Source organism: Limanda limanda, chromosome 8 (genome assembly GCF_963576545.1).
Source record: "Limanda limanda chromosome 8, fLimLim1.1, whole genome shotgun sequence".
Lineage (NCBI taxonomy): Eukaryota > Metazoa > Chordata > Actinopteri > Pleuronectiformes > Pleuronectidae > Limanda > Limanda limanda.
Genome location: NC_083643.1, coordinates 9,994,312 through 10,022,301, shown reverse-complemented (window position 1 = coordinate 10,022,301; position 27,990 = coordinate 9,994,312). Strand labels below are relative to the sequence as shown.

General features: G+C 40.4%; 1 protein-coding gene across 1 annotated transcript; it reads left to right on the top strand.

Annotated features, from left to right (window-relative positions):
• Nucleotides 1–283: 283 nt before the first annotated feature.
• Nucleotides 284–27,990, top strand: pdhx (pyruvate dehydrogenase complex component X). The gene is made up of 11 exons (XM_061076285.1): nucleotides 284–423; nucleotides 2,955–3,038; nucleotides 6,404–6,504; nucleotides 12,864–13,060; nucleotides 13,968–14,066; nucleotides 19,173–19,341; nucleotides 19,927–20,074; nucleotides 21,873–21,931; nucleotides 23,420–23,578; nucleotides 26,158–26,222; nucleotides 27,096–27,990. Exons 1-11 carry the CDS (start codon nucleotides 288–290, stop codon nucleotides 27,349–27,351), a joined length of 1,473 nt encoding a protein of 490 aa, XP_060932268.1. The 5' UTR covers nucleotides 284–287; the 3' UTR covers nucleotides 27,352–27,990.

Below are 27,990 nucleotides of genomic sequence, written 5' to 3'. Positions count from 1 at the left end.
GTTATTCTGATCGTTTGAAGGCAACAGAAGAAAAGAGCGATGGTCCTTGAAGGACCCAAAACAGCGACCTCTTTTGGCCTAGTTGTTCATATTTACATTATTTAGAAATGTATTTTCTGTGCAAAACAAAAACAAATCGCGGTTCACTTTAGATGTTTTAAAGTTCTCTCGAGTCTATTTTTGTCTATGAATAATTATGTTTCATCGATCATCCCTTCCCTCACCTCTGTTGATTTACAGTCAGGCATTGAAAGGGACACCTCTCACCGAGGAGTGAGGACGACAACATGGCGGCTTCCTTGCGTCTGGGTCGTCAAGGGATTTTATTCGGCCTGAGATTGTCTCAGTTTAACAAATGTGTGCGGACGACAAACCCATGGCAGGAGCAGGTCCGACGGTTCTTCTTGTCGCCGTGGGTCCTCGGTGAGTGATGGCGGCCAAACAGGAGGATGACACGTCCTTTTCTCCCCTGACATTCACCATCGTCGCTAGTTTGGCTAATGGTGTGATTCGGTTATAACAACTAAATAACAGTGTCGTTAAGGGTGAAGAGTAGTGTGACGCAGGTAGTGTTGTTCAGATGTTGTGTAGTTTGTGTGACAAGAGAGACACAATTAAATATGTCGTTTAACCTACTTAAAATAGACTTGAAGCCTCTGAACGACATTTTTAAGGTTGTTAAATCCAAGTTCCTCTGTTTTAAATGGTAGATTTCAGGTATCAAGCTGGTTAGAAACATTCATAATGTGTTAAGGATTCGAGACAGAGCCTCATTGGTCCATCGACTGTTTATTCAGCATTAAACGAGTCATCTGTCATCATCTGATCCCTCACAGGTTCCACCAGGTTTGTTATAGTTCAATGTCAACTTATGGAGTAGTAGTAGTAACTTCAGGGGTTGTTACTTTAGGACATTTATAAACAAACCACTACAGTGAAAGGTGTTTATATTACACTAGTATTCTATTGCCTTTTTAAAAATATGTTTTATTCTCTTGTCTACCTCACTCTGATCTGCCTGCTATTGTAACAGAATTTCCCCCCAGTGTGTGGATAAATAGTTGTATCTTATCTTATACTTTCTTACAGTACTAAAGTAGATTTTTCAGGTATTTGTACTTCAGAGTATTTATTATTTTGATAATCTTTTACTTCCTACATTTTAACACAACTATATGTACTTTCAACTCCTGCCAGAGGCCTCCACATGCTTGTTACCTTTGTTGTAATTCATCATCGAGCGCTGCCTTTCCAACATCAAGTTAGATTTCAACCTAGATGGACAATAACGCAGAAAAGAAGATTCCTTTTTCTGCATCTATCAGTGCAGATCAAGACCAAACAGACTAGAGGGAGAATCGAGTGCAGAGAAGAGGCTCATCGCACACGTTTGTGACCAGAAGTATTACTGATAACCTTGATAACTTCCACTGTTTTTAATTTTATTTGAAGTAAGATTGGTTCAAGATAAAGCGTCTTCAAACGTTATTATTGTGACATGAGTCTCAGTTTGCTTTACACTGCCGGTATTGAGTATTATTTCAGAACATTTACTTTTACACTCTTGAGTAAAAAGCCTGAAGCAGTACTTATACTTTAACTTTGGTCCTTCTCCACAAGTACTTCTACCCCCCGAGTAAATAATGTGTGTACTCATACCCCCTCTAGTTACATTTAACTAGTTAGACTACTCATGGTCAACTCACATCTAACAAATGGGTTGGGGAAGTGATTGACAATGATTTCAGCAAACTAGCTCATAATAATTGTTTCTTTAACAGAACATATTCAGCAGTTTTCTTAATTTTTATACAATAAAGAATATTAAAGAAGGGTGAGGGTAGCAACAATTTGTAGGAACTCAAGTCATGTACTCAACTTCTTTTGCATACGCTTCAGGTTTTGTGATATTACCAACTATCCACCAGATGGCAGCATCACACAACTTGAACATAGACCACATTCATTTTTCTGGAACGTTTAATCACAAGTATGAGGCTAAGGCAGCAAACCCCACAAGCCCTAAAACACCTGCTGTACTTGACATTTTTTTTACATTATTTTTGCCAAACTGATTAAAATATATTCGTTATATTTGTAAGTATTCTTGCAGTATATGTAATCCTGGAAGAAATAAGTTGCTGTGTTGACAAGACCAGAATGTCAGGAGCATTTGTCATTTCATGATTTATTTGATTAAATAACATCAGTATTGTAAAAGAGAGATGTAAAACCTTAAGAAAAGCTTGTCTGGTAGTAAATTCATCTAGTTTCTGTGGTGAAAACCTACAAGCTGTGTCATATCTCAAGGACATTTCATTTTTCAAGTGTCCATCATATCTATATCACTTTCTCTATCTATACATTACATATCTTTGCATTTCACTGAGCATATAGAATTCACTAGACAATGGGGCCTTTCTTTGGAATCGTGTCATGTTTGAGCAATTACCCAGACTGTGCTTTCATCTGCAGCACTCAAGGCTAGCTGTAGTGAAGCTCTGATGTCACTGCAGCTTGGATCTGTGCTTTCCTCTGGCAGCCTGAAGACACAGTGTCCAACACGTTGCTCCCAGCCAGTTAAACTCTGGCCTCCCGAGTGGCTGCAGCTGGTGACAGTCGGGGTCTTTGGGGGCCGCCCAAAGGCCTGCAGGAATACAAGGAACTCTGCAGCCTCAAGTGCCTTGTCAGCCACAATCACAAATTATATATGTGACCTGCCAGCGCTCCTCTGTCATTGCCTGAGGCCTTGTTGCAGCCAAACACTGCAACTTCTGGGCGTGGTGCTTGATTTATTTTGGCATACACATAGCCTAGTTGAAGTTGAAGACCTGGTTGTAGGAAGATTATGAATATGTTTTTTTATGGGAATACTTTTGCTTTATTTTTCTGACTGATAACCCATGACCACTGCCTTGTCTTAAGTTAACTGTGGTTCTGTTTCTGTCCTCTAGGTGGCACCCCAGTCAAAGTGGAAATGCCGGCTCTGTCCCCCACCATGGAGGAAGGGAACATAGTCAAATGGCTGAAGAAGGAAGGTAAGAGAAACAAATTACATAATGGATTTAATTAGGACTTCATCATAACTTGACGTTTCTAAACCAACCTGCTAAACCTGATGTCTGTTATAATTTCTTATCTAAAGGAATGTATGGCTTAATGTCCTTCTCCATGTATTTTTTCATTATCTTTTGTTAACTCTAATAACTTTTGAATTCTCCCTCCCAGTCAAAACATGTGTAATTCCAAGAGTCTCCATTTCTCTTCCCACAATGGCCGACCAATAGTAATCATTTACTCTTTGACACCACTTTCCTCTGTCATGCAGAGGCCTGTGCAGTGAAGCACCTGAGGCTCTCTGGTGGCTAATTGGCTCAAGGAAGCGCAGTAGTCACTATTCATCACTGCTTAGCAACTCTGCCTGGCCATGCGCCTCAGCCACTCTCTCATTTATCAGGAGGTATAGCAGTGTGAATTCTGATTGGCTGCTCTGCCGTGTTGCCATGTGCTTCTGTGGCTCGGGGTGAGATGTGTACATGTGTTTGTAAGCAGGGGGGAAGCAGGAAAGATAAATTCTCAGTGACAAGCAAAACGCATCCGGAATGTTTCTGCCCCCAGATTCATCTTAGAATTTTATTAGAGCTTACAAAACAGGATGTATGTTTCATGATACCACTGTGATAAACTACAGTGGAATCGTGTTTCAAGTGGTTTTGAAGTTTAGAAAAGCACCTATCGTCTTGCTCCCTGAGTTAGAATTCATCATGAAATTAAATATTTTCTCTTTGTAAAATAACCTGTTTTTAAATGAATGCCCATTTTTTACATTTAGTAAGTGAGTTATTTCTGCAGGAAATTATGTAATAATGTTATGTGCCATTCCTGCTGCTTGCTTTGAGTAATGTTTATAAACTAAATTTCACAATTCAAAAATCAAACACTTTGCTCCTTCGTTGACGTTTTTCGTTTGTTTGTGAAAAATTAAACCTAAGGAGGGAAACTAATAAACAGAAAACACTCGATAGTCTCTTAGCTGCATGACATTATGGCAACCAGAATGATTTTTTTTTTAACTGCTAAGTGCTTCACAGTATTTCTATGCTTTAGCGCTTTCCTGCCCAACAATATATAGTATCAAGTAAAATAAAATAAAAGGTCAATGGCCGTTTTAAATGGCAACATTCTCCCTGTGAAAGTGATAAAGCTACACTATCTATATTTCAATTAGCACAAGCAATGTACAGAATGCTTCCTTTACTGACCCAAATAGCAGAGAACAGTCTATTTTTGTTGTTGTTTTTCCCACTTCCTTTCTGGCAGAGCAGAGGTGAAAAGGCTCGGGGTCGCATGTTTAATCTTTAATATTGCACATCACACCTAACCCCCGGGGTCATGTGGTGTTAAAGCCTCATACAAATCCAATCTTGACTCCACTACTGCTTACTCTCTGGGGCTTCCAACGTCAATACTGCCTGTGCTCTTTCAACCTTCCCCCCACCCATCCCCAGCTCCTCTTCCCTTGACGCACCCACTTTCCTTCCCACACATCTCCCAACCCTAAACACGGCCTATATGCTCATGTCTGTTTCAATTTAGCTTTTAATTTGAGATTTCACAAGGTAATTTTTGCCTTCGTCATATAGCACTCCCATTATTTTCACTGCCAGGAGATAGAAACGTCCCTACATGTCAGACCTAGATGACCCTTGACCTTTATCTCATATACCCTTACCTCTCTGCTTCTTAACGAATCGTCATATGTCACGAAGAAGATTTGATCATCCTGTTCATTACCTAGACTGTCTAAATGAATGCTGGGGGCTATAATGTAACCAAAGCATTCTTCAACAGTATTCTATTGATTCTAACATTTCCTTTTAAATTGAGCTGTTCAGCTGACAATATAATTTGTCCTCTACCGTCCCTCTTGGCTGGTAGATCAGGATTTTATTGGACTCCTGTATGTTTTCAGTGGCCCTGCAGAGCCCCCACATTGCAACACTTGCAGTAAAAAGAGATTTCAGTCATTACTGCACAGTGTAAGACATAATGTAAATAATCAAAGAGGACAGTGCAGTGTAGGGATGATGTTATTGTTGTTGTTACTATTGCTGTTGGTGTTGTTTTTTCTCATTAACCGCGCTTGTCTGATGCTAACAACATCTTGAATAGTGTTCCAGTCCAGTAACCTGGTTTGGATGGGAACAATAAATCAAACGTTTCCTTCCAGACACCATGTTTGTTTGGGGAGTAGCTAATGAACACCATCGTCTTATGTTAGACACACAACCCATGAGTCACGTTGTTTGTTTAAACTGCTATCTGTGCTGTGTGGATTAAATGTAACACTACAAAACATTGTGACTTATTTAGTCTCCGTTTGAGATATTTTTGCAACAAACGACTTCCTGCTGTTGGGTTAGTGAAAAGAGGAGCTGGAATAGAAAGATCTGTTGGGTAATTTCAGATATTTTTATTCATGTCAGTACAGGTCGCTAAGCTTTAAACCTCAGTGGTTCCCATAGCAGTCTATCTCTCCTCATAATAGGGCTAACAGTCTCCTGCTCTATATGAGATGACCTGCTCATTAACACACGCACATGGGTGTAATCAGTATAATGAGACGATTTGCACTAGTTCTGGACTTTAATTTACCTTCATCACACCGCATTGGTGACATATTGGGATTCAATTTCCATACAGTTCTTAAAGTGAAGCAAGCTTCTTTTCCTCTGTGTTATCAGGCGTGGTCAGTCAACTTGCCCTTCACAAACTTTGGTTCTGTTGAACCCTGAAGAGCAGATTGTCTTCTGCTCTTCTTTTCTGTCCATGGGAACTATAAGGTCAATCTGTCACTGTGTCTTCTTACTACAAGCCCATTTGAGCTGCTCCACCTAATGTTAAAAAATGCATGTAGGAGTATGGAAGAACTGAAGCAGTGGCTTCTAATTGCCGTCCTATTCCCACTACTAAGCAGATGGTAATTTATTCCAGCTCTCTCGTGTGATAGACCAATGGGAATCTACTGGGACTCCACGGATAGGCAAAGATCTCTCCTTCTATCAGACACGCTGCGTTTTCGTATCTCACATTCTTTCCCATGAAACATTGATTAGGCTCTGCCTTTGATATGTCAGCCTCAGCCGGAGCAGATATTCTTCCCAAATAACCTTTCTGTCCCTTGAATGGAGTCCTTTCATTCTTATTGCAACTAATTTGTTCTCTGTGTGAAAAAGTCTCAGTGAAAGAGCAGGTCTTTGCTGATGGTGATTATGATCCATGCATTTATTTCCAACCACAGCTGAAATGTTTGATTTGCACTTAAAACCTCTTTAGTTAAATTCTTAGAAAGAGTGTTTGTGTTTTATTGCAAGCTCTTATATGTGTTTCTTTATCTCTTCAGGTGAGGCTGTGGCAGCAGGCGATGCCCTTTGTGAGATCGAGACCGACAAGGCCGTTGTTACCTTGGAGTCTAATGACGATGGTATCTTGGCAAGGATCTTGGTGAGTGAGCAAAACAAAAAACAAACCATAAACCTCCTCTGCATGAGATGATTAGATAACATCATTTATTTGAAAAACAACAGGTTATACATAAAGGTTCAGTTAGTAAGATTTAGGTGAAACGGATGTATTGGCAGAAATTGAATATTAAATAATCCTATATACTTTCACTAGTGTGTTATTATCTAAATTGTAATAATTGTTCTTTCCTTTACCCCACAAATCAAACACTACAGGTTCTCCTTCATGTTTGGAAAGGGAGGGTGAGGGGAGGGGTATTCAGCTGCAACATGACATTTCACCACTAGACGTCACTTAATCTTACACACTGAACCTTTAAGCCTTTAGTTCGGCTTGGTGCGTTACAAATGAAAGCAGATGGTTCCGTTGATTTCAATTTTATTTATTAACATTCACTTAACATAGTAAGATCAAGACCGTACTGTTGTATAGAGAAACCCAACAGTTTCTAAATGATGTGTTCGTATCAGCACCAGGTTTCTTCTTTTCGACAAGATTGTTTTTGAGTTTTTTTGATATTATGCCGTCAAACTATGTTAAGTCAGACATTTATTTGAATATATAATTAATTAAATAACATAACCATGCACAATGTAGAGTGCAGTCCTGTAAAATGTGTGTGTGTGTGTCTTTCAGGGTTCATTCTTTGCGTATGCTAATTGGGTACACTTGCTAAATGTGTTTTCTCTATGCAGTGACAGCAAAGCTTTGACAGGATGTCTCCAGTGACAAATATTTCTCTCCCTCCATCCCCTCGGTTTTGCTGTTTGTTGTTTGAATTTTTAATCGGCTGCCGAAGACAGAGCAATCAGTTGTCTTTCATCAGTATTCCACCACATGTTCATTTCGCCAGCACTGAAACAAGAAGAGGATGTTATCTTCTTTTCCTTTTTGACCGATCTGCGGGAGAGCTAAATGCAGTTGTAAAGTGGGAGGAAATAGATTCAATTATACAAAATGTAAATCCACTTTCCCAGTTTCAGTTGATATTTAGTTGTTTGTTCCCATGCATGCACAAGAATGCAAGCCTTGCTGCATGCCACAAAGAGCCTTATCTAATAACACAACATGCTCCTTAGCTGTGTATTTGGACATGCTAATGTTCTGGTGACGCCTGAGTGGAGCGGGGTTTAATTGGCCGATGTGCCTGTTTGTACAACCTTAACAAGAAAAAGAAACATGACGGGCAGATGAACATAACAAATTTGCATCCAGATCCATTTATCTTGAAGAATATAAAGTGCTTTAACATGCTCTGTCACACATGTAGAGGTGGCTAAATTATTGAATTAATTATCAGAGGGATGAGCATCCATTATAAACCATAGGCTTGTGTCTAATTTTTGCTGCTTTTCACTCCACTTCACTTCCATTCTTCCACATTCCCCTACTCCATCCTTGTCTTAGCTAGTAGTGGGGATGAGGTAGTTTCCATAGCAACCACCCAAGAACTGGGGGTAAGGGCTTTGCTGCTGAAGCTGGCAGAGAAAGATGGTCTGCATTCGATAAGCCCCCTAGCTGTGTCTCTCTTTGATAGAGAGGATGCGTATGTTTAATAATGAAACTGCAGCTTGTGGCATTATTTCTGAGATCTGTACACTCGCACATACTTGGCATGGGCAAAGTGGCATCCGCTTTGCCTGGGTCAGAGTACATTAGCCCACAGTGGTGTAATTGTGGCTCTTTAAACACCCACTACGTTTCTAATTTAAAGGCTGTCGTAATTACCCGCCTGTGGCCAAATGCCTGGACATGCCACAGTAGACGTGGGACTTCCTGTGCTCCACTGGGATTATTTATGAGGTCAAATAGCACAATGGCCCTCCACCAATTTCCAACCATGGCTTTTGGGGGTGAGAGAATGGGGGAGGGAGCCTGCTCATACTGGGTAGTAATGGTTGGGGGAAGGCAGCAACAGCACCATGAGCACACATTACTGTATCTCATCATACTCTTACTGTGTGGCTCTACCCTGACCCGAGGGCTTCAATCTGAAAATCTGCCTTGGGTACAATCAATCATAGCCTGTAGGAAATGACAAATACATACACAGCACATAGCTCCTCTGTGTTCGGCTGTATTTAACATTTAATGCTGCTGAGGACGAAATATAGAACTCAAGATGGATTCATGGGTAGGTGTATTCTGGATGAAGTGGAGATTGATATGAGGAATAGATGCAGTAGGTAGGTGGTTGAATAGATGGATAAATTGATGAAGATATCCAGCACATTCAGCGATACTAACCTGTCACTTTCCCATTTATCAGCTCCTTTCCCCTCCTCTCTTCATCTCCACTCTTTCATCCAGGTGATAAATTTAAACACCAGCAGCTGTGTGTCCTCTAAATCAATATTTTTTTAATAAATCACTCCCTAACCTTCTGAGGTCAAAATTGGTGGCAAAGAAGGATTTATTGTAAATACTGGAGGAATCGGGAAGACCAGCAGATGAGCTGTTCAGATGTTACCATGTTAACAGTTGTATTGCCTTCATAGATTGGATCTGTCCTTATCCTACAAAGTCACGGTGGCTACATACCATCAGAACGCAACACTTCTAAATGGACAAATACATCTTAACATTAGCTTGTCAACTTGTATCTGTATCAAAGAACGTCAGAGTGCGTTCTTGCAGAGATATTTTGTCCCGTCCTCAAGTTGCTATCTTTTTGGCCTCTTAATTCAAACTTGGGTCCTATGGATAAGGCAAGAGAGAAAAGTAAAGTCTGCATTATATTACGTGCTTGGTGACTTTGAATTTTTGTTCTTTACTCTATGTATCGTGTCATCCTGGGCAAGAGAGGCCTACATGTAATTAAGGTTTGTTACTAAACCAACAATATTGCAATGATGTGAATAGAAAGCTAATAATTACAAGTCTAAAAACAAAACTTAAAAAAAAAAGAATAGACTGTAGTTTTGGCACGAGTTGTGTCTTTGTGTTTTATATTACATTTGGCTGGCAGACTACTGCTGCGGACATGAATGATGTTGCAGCTGTCTTCTCTGTGTGATATCTGCCATGCACCATTGATCAGAGACAACCCATATCTCATCCCCCTAACCACAATTGTATTTTTTATTCCCATTGTTTATTGCCATGCTGAGGTTGAGTGTGTCTTCCCGATACAAATAAACCTACTCGCACACTAAAACACCTTCCAATGCCGTCTGACCATGAACTGATGTCCTCTGCAACAACTGAGCGACAAAGCTGGAATTATCCAGTTTTATGGAATCTTTCAAAAAGCTTCACAGCATCCAATCATTCAAAGTTGAAAGAAATGTTGATAACTGTTGAGACTAAGCTCGATGTAACTGAGCGGTTTAGACTCTCAGGGGACTTGTATGATAACAGTTTGGTGATAAGTAGGTTAAACCTCATGAAAGGTCTAGTTTGACTCTGTAATATCATTAGCCTCGCTGATGGGCTCTGAAGAGGTCCCTTCAGAGCCCCGTCTGCACGCGCAGACTTTCTCTACTGCTATTAGGCCATTTATGTAAAGCTTAAGGGAAAAGGCTGTGAGGACCGGGCATAAAGATCAGGAGTCGCATGTTTCCAAAAAGATTTCATTCCTAAAAGGCCGTAGAAGAGTTCAGTTTCATTTTAATTCCAGTCTATATATACACACGTTAAACTTCCTGTGTGTTACTTAAGGTCTGAGTTAACCATATTACCTGTCCAGACCAGTTCAGAGTACAGCAGGGCAGTAGAGAATTTAAAGTTTCTTTTAATTTGACACGCCTACAGTAAAGCTTTAATTGTACTACTGGCTTCTTCCCTGACAGCTGCACCTCTTTGTACATAATTGAAATCCTCCTTGACAAACTGAGGGATTCTGAACCATTGCAAATGCTAAAGCATGAGCATCATTACATTTCCTAGATGTTTCACTGTGTTCTATAACCATTTGATGGCAGTGTTGAGCCCCACATCACAGCAGTAAACTTAGCATGTGATTATGCAACAACCCACCAGGGCTACTGTTTACAGTGCATATGACTTTACTGTGAGACGCCACCCAATTACTAAGTTAGCAGTCATGTTTGTCTGTGTGTTTGCAGGGTTTATAATTACTCTTCTCACTTCTTTGTGGCCTCAAACTATATTGAGTTACGAGAATCCGGTGCAAAACAAATTCACAAGCATGCTTGTGATTTTAAGTTCACCCTCTCTGTAATTCTAATTATATTCTCACAAACTTGTCACGTACATGACAAACAGCCTTTTTGGGTGGATGCATTTTTGAGTGGGTATAAATAATATATGTATTATATGATTGTTTTTGATTTATGTTGAAGAACTGGCATCAGAATTATGACACATTTTCTTATGCCCTCTTGCTATTTTGTGGCTTTTAGATGATGACGCATGAGTACATGCTGTTTCCTGTTTGTTTCTATGCATTTCACACTGCAATGAATACATTCAGTTTATTATGTATCTTTTAGTTTGGTCACTTCAGGGCAATTTTTTTTCTCTTCAGATTATCTTGATACATCTTGACAACTGTCTTAAAAACAGATCACATATTGCAGCGTTATGGGAAACACGTTGCGTCTTGGGTCTCTACAACGAAATCCCTGAGGGACTTTCTGTCCAATTTTACAGTAGTTCTGATTTCCCTGAGTAGCCCTTAGGCTTTACCTTCATCCATCACCTCCTCATGGACCTCCTCACCTCCTCGACTCAAAACATGGCGTAACCCCGGCAGAACATTCTAATGCATACACATTCACCAAAAAATATCATTACAATGGACTTAGTCTTGCATCAGAAGGTTTACTCATTTTACAACCTGGAACATGTTCTGTTGCTTTGTATTTGGTTATATATACATAATAGGTTTGTGTCCACCACCATCATTCAGTTTGTAATGTTCCTATTTACCAGTCAGATGTATTAAACCTAAGTACTTTGCACAATAGGGCTACTCACTGTCTGAACCTGAGAAATGATTTACTGGTTTGTTTTGCATGTTTGTCTCTGTAACCTTGCTGCAGGACAGTCAGGAAGACCTGCCTGTTCTGTGCTGCTGTAGTTCAGTGTAGACGGAACAGTGAGCGCAGGTGCTCATATATTCAGCTGTTCTTTCCACTTAGGTGGATATGATTATGCTGCTTTTGATTGTGTATGCCTGCGCGAAAGGCAGGGTGGGGGTGGAGTATGTTGGTAACTGTGGATTTACTAGTGGTACTTTCAGTTTGCACCATTTTATTATCTAGAATTGCAGGTTATCACCTCTTGGCTGATGAGTGCATGAATGCAGGATAATTGAATGAATGCGACTGCTCCTTCGCCTCTCCTTGTATTGAGCTGCATCTTTAGGAGACAGAACACTGAGTGGATTCCTTCGTAAAGGAGATGAAGCGCAGCAGCCCAGCCCTGTGTATTTTGCCCAGGTCTTTCATTTAGACTGATCAATATTGACTGAGGAACATCACCTCGCACAGCTTGGGCAGCGTACCACAAGGCTTACTGTGGATTTGGATTGCTCTGTAACAAGAAAGTGGATCAATGGTTGACAGCTTCGAGCAGCATGAAAACACATCCATTGCACTCCAAGAGCCTATTCCAGCACAGCCAGGATTTTGCCCTTTAAGGAGAGTGAGAAAATGGAGTGATTGAAATTGATGTGAATGAGAAGGCGGTGTCATTTTCAAGAGGCCCCCCTTATAGTGGATGTCAAAGGTTTATCTGCTCGACGACCACTGGTTAAATGATTAACGTCAGTATCACTACAACCCTTCATTTATTTTCTGCTTCAAAAAGATACAGCAGGAGTCCTTCACCTTTTACTACTGCAATCTCTGTTCTGTTTAAAAGAATGTGGGCTGGCCCATACTTAAAAAACATATTTTTATAGGAAAGCATTTTTAAAATGTGATTTTTTTTACTCTGGTGCTACCGTGTTGTTTTAATTCCTTTTTATCTTACTTTTACTGCAACTATATTTGATGTAGTTTCCCAAATGGGGCAGCTTTTGACTCTGCTGCCTATGACAGTATGTGTTTGGTTTAAAGGCATCGAGGTAATGATGTCTGGTTTCTTGTAGTTAATTAGGGAGTTTTGTTTCTCTCCAGTCTCCACAGTGCTTCCTCATTGTGGGAACTGCTGAGTTTCTCTATGAATTTTAAGGACTCAACCTTGATATGTTGTGTTTGGCGTGAATTGAAAACATTTTATTTTTGTTTATTCTTTTTTTTGCCATGGATTTTGTGAAGCACTTTCTAGCCTTAGATAAATGCTTTACAAATAAAGTTATTATTATTAAAAATGACTGAACTGACTAATTAGTCCTCAATATAAAAGTACCTCTCTCGCCCTCTTTACAGATGGAGGAGGGCAGTCGCAACGTGCGCCTGGGCACCCTCATCGCCCTCATGGTGGACGAAGGGCAGGACTGGAAGCAGGTTGAGATCCCCCCTCCAGCTGCTGCAGCTCCACCTGCCACACAGGCAGCCGCTGCCCCAGTTGTGCCCCCTGCTGCTCCACCACCACCTCCTCCACCAACACCGGCCACATCAGGACCGTGAGTGCTATCTGATTTCAGTTTAACTGTTCAAATAATACCAATGTAGTGTAAAGATTGTTTAATAATCCCAATTCACAGTAATTTGTTAATGGAGTGAATGGAGGTCTATGTGCACACACACCTCAATGTGGCAGTAATGGAGGGTAACTTTAGATTTTATTCATATATCAGTATTGTTATATTATCCACAGTGTGAATCAGCTCATTCTCATGGTGTTAAAACATAAAAGCAGCCTTACACCAGATTCGGTAGCATAAAGACACACAAACAATTGACTTAAGACACTCAGTTTACAGTTGTGAAGATTGAAGGTCCTATCATCTAACGCTCTTAGCAAGATGATCTTTCTCAGTTCACATTTCAACATGTGTGTGATCCTACCTGCCCCTGTTTACCCTTTGAATAATCTCCTGGAAAGCAAAGCAGCTGCCACAGAACAAACAGGGCCTATTTGTAATGCAAACATTTTACGCTGAGCCCGTTCACATATTCAGATTAGCACCGTGGCTGCCTCAGCTTGACAGGTGTGAAAGATGAAAGGTGGATGTGCTGTGCAGGTGGCATGATTATCCTAAAATAGATGTAGACATTTTAAGACAGTCAATCTTAATGTCACTAATTGACAGTTTACCACTAACTTCGTTCAGTAGAGACTGGAAGAGAAACGACAGTGACATATTGCTAAATGCTTAAAAGTATGGACAGTAGCGAAACGGTTTTAAAATGTCAGACCTCTGTAGACTTGCGAGTTGTTGACTTAAGTAAAAATCATTATTCGCTTTGACTATCAGTATTCTGGTGTTTCTAAAAGTTAACGTTTTAATAAGTCAAAGTAAAAGCACATAGTTTAACACCTAAAGGGGAGCTATTTTATAATTGTGTCATACACTCTTTCTTGTTCAGATTACGCCTGAGTCCGGCAGCAAGACACATCCTGGACACCCATGGTTTGGATCCAAAACTGGCCACAGCCACTGGACCAAGAGGACTTATCACCAAGGAGTGAGTATACCTGAAGGCTTTAAGGCTTTTTCAAGCTAAAACCAGGACTTAAAAAAAACCTTCAGGATTTGCTTTAGTTTTAAAACTGGCAGAAAAGTACAGACTTCCTGATTGGGTCTTATCAGTCACAACTTATCCTACCCTCATTCGTCACGCTCCTATCATGTGACCTTTTCCCAGATGAAAACAAACGGCGTCAGCCTTGTCTACCGCTGGTGAATGCAACATGGATAACAAATTACAAGCATTGCTGACCCTGTCTTTGCTTGCAGCTGTTTTGCATTTAAATTCTTCATTTTCTAATACTGCAACTGCCTATGTGCATGAGCCGAGCTATTATTTGAGCAATCGGCAACAGTTCACATGCACACGCACAAGCGTTACGTGGTATGTATTTTTGTAGCCGTGATAAAATGGACACAGACTGATTCTGACATGAAAAATACTAGTTTTCATTTTAAAATATAAACATATTAGTGTGGCTAAGTCACACTACATTTACGATGCGCTCTTCTTATTGCAAACAACATAGAATACAAAATATTACTCACAAAACAAATTTAGTTTGAGCTTTTTATAACTTCTGACTGAAACTAGGAAAACTAACCCACACAGAAAACACACTCATTGTGAAAACATGTTTTTTCCTTTCTTGTTTATTTTGGTGGGAGTTGCAGACATGTAAAAACTATTGCAATGACTCATAAAATCACTTGGCCTATAGATTGACCTATCACACTGGCAGTTTTCGCGAGAATTAAACACCTACTGATGACAGACAGATGTGTTCTATATTAAGCATTGCGCCCCAGAACTTGTTTTGTCATGTCATCCTTTTATCTTACACTTCTTCTCTTTTGCAACTTTTGACCTTATTCCTGGTGATGAGGTCAAAGTGATCTCAAACAAACCTGTCATGATGCAAGTCATGTGGTGATAGATTTATTGTCATATACATTGTGACTAAGACGTGGTTAACATTTAAGGTGCTAGTGAATTCAGACTAAAGAAAGCTGTGAACGCACGCACACACACACACACACACACACACACACACACACACACACACACACACACACACACACACACACACACACACACACACACACACACACACACACACACACACACACACACACACACACACACACACACACACACACACACACACACACACACACACACACACACACACACACACACACGTTCTCTAATGGCTACCTGCTGTCATAGGGGGCCTGATTGAATGCTCTCGTTACCCACCTAACACCCTGCTGGGGAAACTCATTAAGCAACTTCTGTCGCTATAGCAACCTATTCTCCAGGAGCCACTGGTGACCATGGTAACACAGACCATGTGTATTTTAGGCGTGTGTTTGTTATACAGTAAAAGAGAAATTGATGTGACGCTAAATAAACCTAACACTGTAATGAATGATAACTCCATTTGATAATTAATAATAGTTAACCTACCACAGACCATTTTTAAAATGTCACAAAAAGGCTGATTTCAAGCTGAATTAATGGTATAACCACAATGACTTTTATGATTTCTAGGTTTTGAAGAATATTGTGCAAATGCAGTCTCTGAGTTTCCCTCTAAAGCTATAAATGACTCACTTATTCTCTTATTGAGTAATTAGCGCAGAAAGTCTTCAGAAATGGAGGCTGATGCTTAAAGAAGGAGCAGATGAGACTCTGCAAAGAAAGATGTGCAAGAAAAAGCAGCGTGTCTCTGTGCTGAGAGGACTTCACAGGTTGAATGACGCTGATTCAAGCAGTTTGTGCTGACCAAGGCACAGAAAAAGAGAAGATATCTTCAAAAGTCTCACTTTTTAAAGCACTACCAAGCCTCTTTGTCTACTTTTGTTTGAAGAAACCACTCAATTCAAGCTGTGGAAAACTTAATTTCGGGAATGGATGAACATGAATGTGATATGTAGAGAGTTTCCAGTACAATTTCAAATCAGGAACATCCTTTTGTATGAAAGCTTTGTCAATGATAAAACTGGGTTTATTGGCTAAACGGATGCATTGATCAAGGACCAATGTGTAGTGGCTGTTTACTTGAGCATTTTATGTTTAGTTTAGTTTGTTCAGTTAAAGCTTTGGCAAAGCAGACGCTGAGTATTTGTCTGGAATTGTACTCTCGTATTATTCAGAACAAATCCAGCAGCCACTTGAGTTTTTTGCAAGCCAATGTCTTTTAGAAATCTGGATGAAAAAGTCTAAATCCAAAGCTTTACAATACGTTGTGAGACTGAAGAGTTCTGTTCTTGTTGGAAACCAAATCTCCTTGTGTGAATAGTTTCGCATCGGTTTAGCTCCTTCAAGAAAGGGTAAAATAGACCTTATCTCCCTTTCTTTGTCCTGTGGCACATCAGATAAGACTGAAACCAGGGAATGGTACCCTCCCCTCCCATTCCACCCTCTGCTCCGTGGGGCCCCTCTATAGTGGACGTGAATAACAGAGGTCATGAGTCCCAGCGATGAGATCATAGCATGTTACATAATCCACCGCAAGGTTTAAAAACAGTTTAGGTACAAATACACCCATTTACATCACAAACCTTTTCTCCCCTTATCTTTTATCATTGTCATAAATAGCAATGTTAGCCAAAAGGCAGAGCTAACACAGCAACAGATCAAGATGTTGATGGCTTTTGTAAAACCCGACCAGTCTTTATATTTTCTTATAGGCAGAACTAGTATGTAAATTGTGGAAATACTCCTGTGCTTGCCTCAACACTGGATTCCCTGTTAAATTTTGTATTGCTTAAATCATTGTATTAGTCACTTTTAAGGCCTTAAATGGCCTTGCCCCTGGTATGTGCCCTCTCGACCGCCAAGATCCACAAAGAGAGCCGTACTGGTTAGTCCCAGGTCTTGCCTTATTATGAAGAGTAACTGACTTTTTGCTATTAGAGCCCTCACATTATGGAATTCAGTGCCCATTGAACTAAGAAACTTAGAGAAGTTGAGTTATCCAGCTTATTTTAAATTCACTTTTATAAAAAGGTTTAGCAAATTAAGCTCTTATTTACACCGGTTTTATGCTTATGTTTGTTTGTTTTATTCTCATTTTATCTATCTGGTGTTGTTTATTCGTTGCAAAGCACTTTGTAACATTGATAAGAAAAGTGCCTTATAAATTGAATTCAACTTTAAAATAGATGTCAATAGTTAAATATCAATTTGTCTAGATATGAATAGATAGTGGCCCTCCGGCGCTCAGTAAATTGAGACATATTTATTTTACTTTTTGCTTTCTACGGCAGCAGTTTAGTACTTCACAACTTACAAGATGAGGATAAGTGGTAGTGGAGCTGGCCTTAAGAGTACTTTTATTTTAAATTGTTCATAAATTGTCTTTTTGTGTTTCAGTGCACTGCACTAAAACTCTCTTTTCCCCATCTTAGCCTTTCTTAGGTGGCAGTAGAAGACACAGTTTATTCAAGTGTGTCTGTTTACATTCGGTTCTCATTTTATGAGCGTGCCAGCGTGAGCGTGAGCGCTGCCTTGCTCCCTCTTTAATATTCCAGTCACCTTCCTGCAGTCTTTCAGAGGCTCCTTTGCCTTGGTTGTCATTAGGGTTGTAAATGGTCGGTGTGAAAAGCACATGCCAGCCAGCTACACAAAACGTATCTATGGTATCATCATTGTTAAATGGCTGTAGGCTGCTGTTGACCCGACTTCCTCTTATTTCATAACAGAAACAATTTTTTTTTCTTCTTTAATTCTTTTTACAGTTCTTACGTACACATCATTTTAAGTCACATGTTGCATTTTCTTATTTATGTTTGGGTGATCTGCAATATTAAACCCTCTCAAGTTAGCTGGGGGATTTCCAAATTGCCTCAGTCCCTCCACAAACAAATACTCCTATCACTGAGATGAAAGAATGAACTACTGTGATTGAGATAAAAAAAAAAGAAACAGCAGCTCGGATATTGAACAAGAAGAAAATAGCTGCCGGGCCTAGACTGTTCCTGGCTACATGATGAGGTCAGAGACAGCTGGTCCAGACAAAGGACGGGATGCATATGGGTAGATGGACCCTGGAGTGAATTGAACTCGTGCCACAATGCTTCAAGCAGGCACACCTGATACCTGACCCTCCCACTGTTTTCACTGTCAAAACTAGCGAGTGAAAAAAAAACAGGATAGTTGTCTTAGTCCTGTACAATCAGACATGCAAACTTTATGAAATGGCAGAAAGGTGGTTTACATGAGGCATATGCACCAACATTGAATTAGTCTAGTATTTAATGAAATGCCACATGAAAAGTAGGGATATCAGTGGAAAGGGAAAAAGGAAAAAAACAAAACCTCTTTTCCGTGGCTGCAGCTGTCACCTGATCCTTCCTGCTCCGCTGGAGCTTGTTTGTGACTTACAAATGTTTCTCATGACGCCCATCCACTGGAGGACGACCGATAGTTACCCTGCTCTCTACAAGCCTGACACAAATAGAAACCAAACAAAAGTGACAAAGAGAGCGACGTATAAGCTTGTCAAGTGAGAACAGATGGGTTAATAATGTATCACAGTACATTGTTAAATACTCTTGTAATAATGAAATGTTTGATTTGTTTGCAACAGTAACAATAATAAGGCCATCATTAATAGTTATATCAGAAATGAAGACAAACATGATGAAAAGACAAAGTCTGTCCTTGGCTTGAAATTGCATCGGTCATCTGGTCACCAGCGGTATTCTGGGAATCAGCTAGTGTACAAAGACGGATCCAAATTTAAGTTAAAAACGTTACTTTAGTCTGCATAATATATTTGGAATATACCGTGAGAAGCACTTGTTCCCATATACATGTTTTTGATTATAAATGCGTTAACATCAATAATATTTCATCCTACACACATCTATACTCAGTTCTGCAGCCCGTCACTAAGACAGACATGCTGTCAAAAAGTGAGCTGCAGTATTTGGGTTTCTAGTCAGTCATGGCAGAGAATAGCATTATAATTCAGTCCTGTATGAGTTTTATGATTATATTAAATGTATTGCATCGATATTTCTATATGAAATGAGACCTGTGTATTTTTTGATTGTTTTTACTCACCATATCTATTTTTGTTTGTTTCACCAGAGATGCGATGAATCTATTGAAGACGTCTCCTGCCCCCAAAGCAGCACAAGCGGCCCCAGCTGCTCCAGCTGCCCCGAGTGCTGCTCCCATCCCGGTCGCTACCCCTCAAGCCCCAGGCAGCCGACCCAACATACCTCCTCTCTCTGTACCAGGGAAACCAGGAGCACCAGTAAGCACTCCTCTCTCTCACTCACTGACATACCTCATTGTCTTGTTAAGATAGTGCTGCGGAACAATTAAAACACTCAACAACCTGTCATACTTATGTCTCATGTCAGGGAACTAAAGGGATTGATGACTCACCCTCTTGAGTATTCTCTACCTGTAGTATCGTCTCTGTGTGAACAGGCTGAGTTTTCATCGAAACAGCTTCTGATAGCTCTTTTATTGTTTGGTCTTTAAATCTTATTAACAGGCCCTTTTTGTTTTTCATTGGTCATTAGTCTTCATTGGTGCATTTGCTGTAAAATCCAAACCGTTGATGTGAGAGACAGGCTCTCTAAGTAAGCAGATGGACACATCTCCACATGGTCACTCCTAATCAATCTTAAACTCATTGTAACAAACTTGTCAATATAATCTCAACATCGTCAGCCCTTTGCATGTTGTGAGTGATAGATAGCAGGTGAGACACGTCTATCACTCTTTTTCTTGATCCTCATTATTCCTCGTTGTCTCCCTCAAACTGCCATCTCTTTTTTCCCTCACTCCTTTCCTCATTATTTACCCCTCCCCTTCCCTTGTTCCCCCTCAGGGCACGTTCACAGAGATCCCAGCCTCGAATGTTCGCCGTGTGATCGCTCAGAGACTGACACAATCGAAGACCACCATCCCCCATGCGTACGCCTCCGTCGACTGTGACATGGCTGCCGTCACCAAGCTCCGCAAAGATTTAGCAAAAGGTGAAAACACAAGACTTTCAAGGGAGCGCACACACGTTAGCGCTGTAATTAAACTGTTTTGGAGGAAACTTTTCCATGAAAATCTAGATTTCAGGGTTTTCACATGACTGCTCATTTGACAAAGATGACAGTCATTGAAAGAAGCTGAGTTAAATGTCCTCCCAGTCATGTTCCCCTGGTGCAAACATCGCACACATCTCCATTTCAGAGACATGTTTGGAGAAATTGATGTACACATACTGTACATATATATATATAACATGCTTTGTGGTTTCTGAAGTGGATATAAATTGGGCTGAATGTTGCATTATGTGATTTTAATCAGTTATCTTTCTTCACACTACACATCACAACAAGGCTGATCATATTTTGAAAAGATGCATATAGTCATCATCATATAACATAGTTTTTATCTGCAGTTTCTCACATCTGATTAATGCAGTGGCTGCCTCTCCTATCTCAGCTCACTACAGTTGAGACAACAAATGACATCAACAAGCAAGCTCACTGACAACTAACGTTAGGAATGGAAGCAGTTTTACTTTAACAACCGTGATTGAAAACTACAGTTACATAATAATAGCTGTTTCTTTTGTGCTTACAGAAGAGTGAAGTATTCCACCAGAGTAATCGGTTCTCTCTGCGTCAGAGTATTGCAAATTGATTCTTTCCAGTGTTTTCTCTTCGGTACACCCTGTGCGATAAACGACAGTATTCACGATAACAAAGCGCATCAAAAGGGATATTTCAGAGAGCACGTGTGCCTGCGGATAGCTGTGTCCAATCCCCACAGTGTCAGTAAGGTCTGTACTGTATGGTTAGCACGAGTCTGGTAGAGTTTGAATACAAAAACTATTTAAAAAAAATAAATACTTTCTCCGCCTCACATCCTCTTCCGGCAACTGTTTTTGAGCCGACCACAAGTTCTTGTGCAACAGCCATCAGGATGTGTGTTTCTAAGCTGAACATGTGTCACAACATTCCCCCTTCAGCATTCTGACACATTGAGGCTACAGGACATTTATCATTAACAGCTTCTCTTCATGGATTCGTTCAATGTAGTCTGTGCTTTTTTTCCGTTTTTTTTTTTTCATGTTTATATAGCGAGCGCTTTTTCACTTTCCTATTTTTTAAACAGTTCAACACACTATTTCTTAATTGGGTTTATTTAGCCTAACTTTGCCAAGCTGTCAAACAAACGGTAAATCTCTCTGGGTTCCGTCTCTTTGGCGGAGGAAACGGTTTCGGCCATACCAGACCTATTAGCGAAGGTTGTGTGTGTATGAGGGATTCTCTCTCCGGTTGTTTTTGCGGACCCTCATTGTTCAGGAGCAGAGCGATTTCACGGTTAGCTCGTTAATCATCCCGCTCGCAGCATTCATGACTGTCTAGTACAGCACTAATGGACACTAGTAAAAGTTGGCAGCGTTGCCGGGCCGAACCCGCTCAGTCTGCTGTGACACACATACACACAGAGATAGAGAGAGAGAAAAGGAAGATCAGAACAATTGCTAGGGACTGATTCAGATAGAGAGGGATGGATACTATAGGTCAACACAATTTTCGGCCTATTTCAGCAAATATTTTTCATTCAGCAAAATGCCATAACAAATCGACCTTGTACATTAGCACATGTCAAATGTGTTGAGCAGAATACAGTGTCGTATTGTCATCCCTGTCTTTGGCACTTCTTTGACACCATCTACCAGACCAGCTCTAACTGGTTGTGATAAGCAGAAATTACTTCTCATTAGGGTTTGAATCAGGCTCACACACTGTGTCTTCTTTGTCTTTTCAGAACAGATCAAAGTGTCTGTTAATGATTTCATTATCAAGGCTGCTGCGGTCACACTTAAAGTAAGTATTGTTTAGAATCTTTTTCCATTTGCCGTCATTTTGTCCCTTAAATCTGTTGAGGTCAATCTTTTTATGAAATCACCCCCTGAAGCTGTGCCTAAAGTCTGCGGCCACACAGTGTGTGACTTCTGTGGCTTTCCTTGGTTACATTTTCAGCTGGTGTTTCAACTGGTGGCAGGAGCCTGGCCATCATACAAAGAAATTAATATATACGCAGATTCTCAGATCGTTTTTTTTCTTAGAAGTTCTGAGGAATTACTTATGGTATTCAACTCCCTGAAGAGTGGAAGAAAACCCAAACAGATAGAGGGACACCTCTTCAATACATGTTTAATTTATATTTTCTTGTAAATGATTATTGCAACTTAAGCTACTGCTTGATCTAAGGAATGTGTGACGGGGGGAAATGCAGGTTAAAAATAGATGTGGCCCTCTGGTAATTTAATTATTACAGCGAGGAATGTCTCAGCAGCATCTGATAAGAGCAGCCCAGCCTATCAACCCACTTATGTTTATTATTTAGCATGGCATAATGTACATGCTTCAGTGAATGTGTCCATCTTAAGCATCTAAATGTACCAGACGACAGACGACATGTATGAATCGTGTCGTGTGAAGCCTCAATGGGAGTGTGACATTAAATGTGAAGAATGTGAAACATTGACGTGTTTCCCAGCAAAGCAACACAAGACTATCTCATTGTCTAAACACTGTGGTACTGTTAGTCCAATGCCTCATGTGGCTTAAATACCTCTGTGGCTTCTGCTCAAATTTGAAATATGTGATTCACTTACGTTCCCCCCGAAAACTGTAAAAAAAAAACAACAACCGTACTTCCTTCTTTGATCTAAGTACATCAGGAAGTGGCATCTGAGGCCAATTTTGTGTCACCACTTTAACCAACTGGCATGCTTTGGCAGAGTGATCTGCTCTAGTTAATGCGAGCAGATAAACATTTTCTGTCTTCACCTGACCCAGGAATTCACCGCGGATGCTTTGTAATGTAGAGTAACCTGTTATGTTAGATTAATCATAATCAAAGTCTGTCACAGTCTGACTCTGATGATTTATATACATATCTACTGTATCTGTTTAGATACATTAAATATGTTTTACATTTTCCTGATATAAAGTGTGTACAATCACCAACAAATTGATTTATAATTCTTCCGCATTTAGTGTTATATAAAGATACATATCTATATATTTATAAACATGTAGTTTGAGTTCTTTAGGCTAAAGCACCTCAGCCAGGCCTGATCCTGGATGAGCGGTGGTCATTTTTCCTTATTGGAGAAAAACATACAAGATATTACTACTTATAAAAGTCTCATACAGTATTATTGGTGTTATATCAGACTTGCAGTTATGAACTGCATGGAAACGCCATGTAACCAGGAAGCAGTCGGCTTTTTAATCTGTCTTTGTCTGGTTGTTGTTTTTTTCCTTGTCAGAATCTGCACTGACCTTTTTGAATTTTTATCGCAGGAGATGCCAGAAGTAAATGTGACCTGGTCTGGTGATGGACCCCGAGCGCTCGATTCCATCCACATCTCAATCGCTGTGGCCACGGACAAAGGCCTCATCACCCCCATCATCAAGGATGCTGCAAACAAAGGGGTCCAGGAGATCTCAGCCAATGCAAAGGTAAAAAAAAAACACAGACTCCAGAGAAACTCTGTCAGTTTGTTAATGGATAACTTTGTGGGAGTTTCCCTCATGGTTGTTTGCTTTTCCGTGTTCCACTTCAGGATAACGTGGGGTCTTGCTGTTGGCTTGTTTGTGGGAATAGATCAGGGAGTTCAGGCTCGACTGTAGCCCAACTGTATGTGAAAACACAAACTGTGGGTCACTTATCACGTCTATTTCCTGTTATTCGGATCGTGTAGAGTAGAAGTGGTCTTCATATCAGCCTGATAGATCTCATTAGATCTCAGACACTCTGATGTTTGTGCCATTAGGTTGCAGGTCACAGCTGTCACTGGCCACAGATGGAGTACAAAGTTACAGGGTCTGCTCTTTTCCCTGCCCACAGTCAGCAGCTGGGGACAGACATGCAAATACAAATCTAAATCTGAAATTCATATACAGACACACTCTCTATGAGCCATTTCCTTATTGAAGAGACACACGGAACTCTAAAAAAAATATATTTCTGAAGATCAAGGTAATGCAACGTAATGTTTCTCAACAGCAGTGACCCAGTCCAATATTCCACAAATGGTCAGGGCTGCTATTTATGTCTTTATGAAGATATGATTTTCATTGAACAACAAAACCTGCAAGGCCCAGCACATTCTCTGAGGCCAGTTTAGATTTAGGTGCTTCTGGTTTAGCAGCACTGTGGTGGACAGGTGTTTTTTTGTGTCTGCTCCGACGACATCACGGAGCAGAAAAGGGGAGAAAGTTCATGTTTTCACCCGTGACAGTGGCTGAAGTTGGTGATTATTTGTAACAGTGACAATATAAAAATATATGTGCTGTAGTTTTTGGGGAAAAAGCACACAACATGTTTGTACCTATCATTGAGAGCTGTGTGCTGAGTTGAGGGAGTGGGTGTGTAATTATCTTTATTGCTTTTACTCACATTCCAGCAGTTATGAAAACACAGTCATGGTGCAATCAGATGCTGAAATGGATTGTAATTGCTTGTTTGTTTGTCTGGACAGGTAATTTAGCAAATCAGTGATTTATTGTGCCGTGAGAAAAATCCAGCTGTGAATATGATGTCTCAGAGTTAGTGGAAAGGATGTAGTTGTATTTGGACATTCACACAAAGAAATGGTTCTAAAGGCTTACGTGAGTGTTGAAGGTGGGATTTGATAGAATACAGTGCAGAATATTATAACTGCATTGTAATTGGAACTTTTAAGAAATTAATCTGTCGACCCTGTGTGTGATGATAACAACAATATAACAGCTGGTATATGGCATTGGCACGAACTCTGCAGACATTTCTTCAAACACCTTGAGTTTTCAAAACGCACTTTGCCTCCCACTGCTCTTCAGTTTAGTTAAAATCTGCCTTGAGCTCAATCTACACGTGCAAGTCCTTAATGGTATCAAATCCACATGTGGTTTGACTGAGGCTTGGAGAGGTCAGCTGCCACCAGCTATTGACGAAGGAGAGGAATGTCGTACTCTTTTTGTACTGACGACTCTTATCTCAAATGTGCTCCTCATGTCCCACTGTGTCTCAAAGATCCGGATACTTACACTTGATGTTCTGTGTCGGTTGCAACCTCTTCGTTAACCTTTTGCTACATTAACATTTGACCTAAATTCATGCCAGATATAGATGCTGTGGCTAACCAACAGTTTCAACCTCACAGAGCACAACCTTTTCATCAGTAGCTCACTCAGTCCTTCAGCAAAGTCTGGAGTTTAATGCAGAGCCGGTATTTTCATCAGATTTTAAAAGATTAAATCTGAAATGACGACGGTGTATGTTTCTTGGATCACAGAAATCCTCCTTAGCAAACATAAAGTGGATAATGTGCAAACACCAGGCACTGGAAATGACACCATCTTCATACTTTATTCTCATCTGACAGATGCATTGTGTTTTCTCCAGTTTGGTTCATGCTCTGATAGAACATGCATTCACAGGAACTGGCTGCAGTGATGTGTTGGTTTTCCTCATCTTCCCTCCGGGCGTTGTCCTGTTCCCCTGCTTCATTTTAGCATTGCACAGTCTGGTTGTTTTCATTTATCTCACGGGTTGTTAGACACTGGATCATTTACTTAAACATGGTATTTCAAAATTGACCACTCTCAACACTTTTGCTGAATTGCAGTGAATAAGAAGTTTGTCTAAATTAAAAGCTTATTGTGGCTTTTTGTCTGGTTGGATTAGATGAGCTCTGGTGTTATTACACCACAGTTGATAGAATATCAAATGTCATAATAGTTAGTGTCTAGCTTTACAAAAATTATACGTCCATTTTGTCTTGAAACATTTTTTGTTATGCTAGTAGTATTACTGTTGGGATAGAGCTGAGGTCTTTTTGTTATGTTTTCCCAATTAACTCCAATAGTGCAACAACAATTGGATGTATTGCCATGAAATGTTGTTTATGTATCAATGGGTCCTAGAGATTGAAATGTAATGAATTTGTCGATCCCTGAACTTTACCTGTAGAACAACCAATAAGTCAAAGTTTTCTTTAATCAAGATCTCTGGTGATGTCTTGTGTAAATGATGAACATTAATGCTTCTTCCACAGGCTTTGGCCCAGAAGGCTCGAGATGGAAAACTTCTACCTGAGGAGTACCAGGGAGGCTCGTTCAGGTAAACATTTAGATTTGAATAGAACATAAAACATTTCTGTAAACATAAACCTGACACAAGAGTTCTTAGGGAAACAAGAGGCACATGAACAGTAGTGACATCATGACGTCAACAGAATGATTTCCTGATGTGTGGCAACAGAGGCCTCTAACACCCTAACACCTCTAACACCTTCTCTCTTTCATTTCTAACGCAGTGATATTATATCTGTTTCCACTTTCATAACTTAAATCAGATTTAACAAGGAGTCAATATGTATTATGCATATCCTATAGTTCATGCGGTACTGAACTGAACATGGTCGTGGATGACAAGGATCATTAGATGCTGCACCATCAATTGCAAAAAAAGTGGAAAGGGAGGCTTTTCAGCCCATTAGAATTAATGGTGTCATTGAGACATAAATGGGGTTTCTGTGTCAGGCAAGAGCGATGGATTCCGATGGAGCTGCAGTCCTCCATGTCCTCCTGAGGATATGTGTGGGTCTGCCCTCCCTCCATTCATTTGCCCTGCTTCCCCCCTGAGCTAGAGTTCTCATTAAGGCAAACTGCCCCTCCCCCCCACCCCCCGGTCAGTCTTACTGACCCTACACCGCGTTTAGGAAGAGATTAGAAGGCTGGATCTGCCGTATGAATCTTTACTGATCAGTGTTCTGTTTTGTATAAATTAGATGCTCACAGCCAATTATAATTAATAGATTTAATTCACCCTCTGGTTTTTTTAATTCACTCTCTCAATGTGGTAATGTTCTTTTCTTTGCATCAAGGAGCTGGTTTTAGAACCACGGTTATGTGCAGTTAGTTAATTTTGATGCGTTGTCCCTCCCCCCCCCCGCTGAGTCTGACTTCTTTCTTCCATTTCTCTCCGTGGCAGTATATCCAATCTCGGGATGTTTGGCATCAGTGGCTTCAGCGCAGTGATCAACCCTCCTCAGGCGTGCATCCTCGCCGTCGGGACTTCCAGGGCCGAGCTGCGACTCCGCGAGGACGACCAGACCCTGCGCACCCTGCAGCTGATGACCGTCACTCTGTCCAGCGACGGACGACTAGTGGACGACGAATTAGCCTCACGGTTTCTGGATAAATTCCGAGCTAACCTAGAACGACCCCAACGCATGGCGCTCGCCTGAAAACACAGAGACTGAGCAAGAAACACCTTCCTGATAACGCCTGTCTCATGCGGCCACAATCAGACGGTTCTTAAGAATCTGATTCCCATTGGATTAAGGCTGAGAAAGTAGTCTTGTGTATATAGTGTCTCACACATAATAACCAAGCATTGTGATGAAGTGGGCTTCTGTCACACAGGGTTCTAGCAGTGGTGCCAAATATTACCAAGACCGAACCGACGCAGCCCAGAGCCCGCATACTGTAAAAGCAATGTTTGGTCTATCACACCAGTTTGTGTATATATATAAAGTTAAAGTTGTATTTTTCAGTACCAGTGCATCTATTCTGTGTCACTATTCAGACACATGCAATGGAAGATGGGACTGAAAAACCTTCTATGTACATTTGTCCGAAATATTTATTACAGAACATCATTGGCGACGCTGTGCCCACTAAGGGTAAACCCACATTTCCTGTTACAAAATTCAAAGTAAAAAACAGACGTTGTTCATGTTGATATGTTTTAACTTATTTAAAACAAATGCTGTGATATCCCCTAAAAAGAACTAATCCATTAAATCCATGTGTATACAGACTAAATACAACCATTTAGGTTTGGGTGTCCTCAGATGCCAATAAAACACACTGTTCAACCTTCA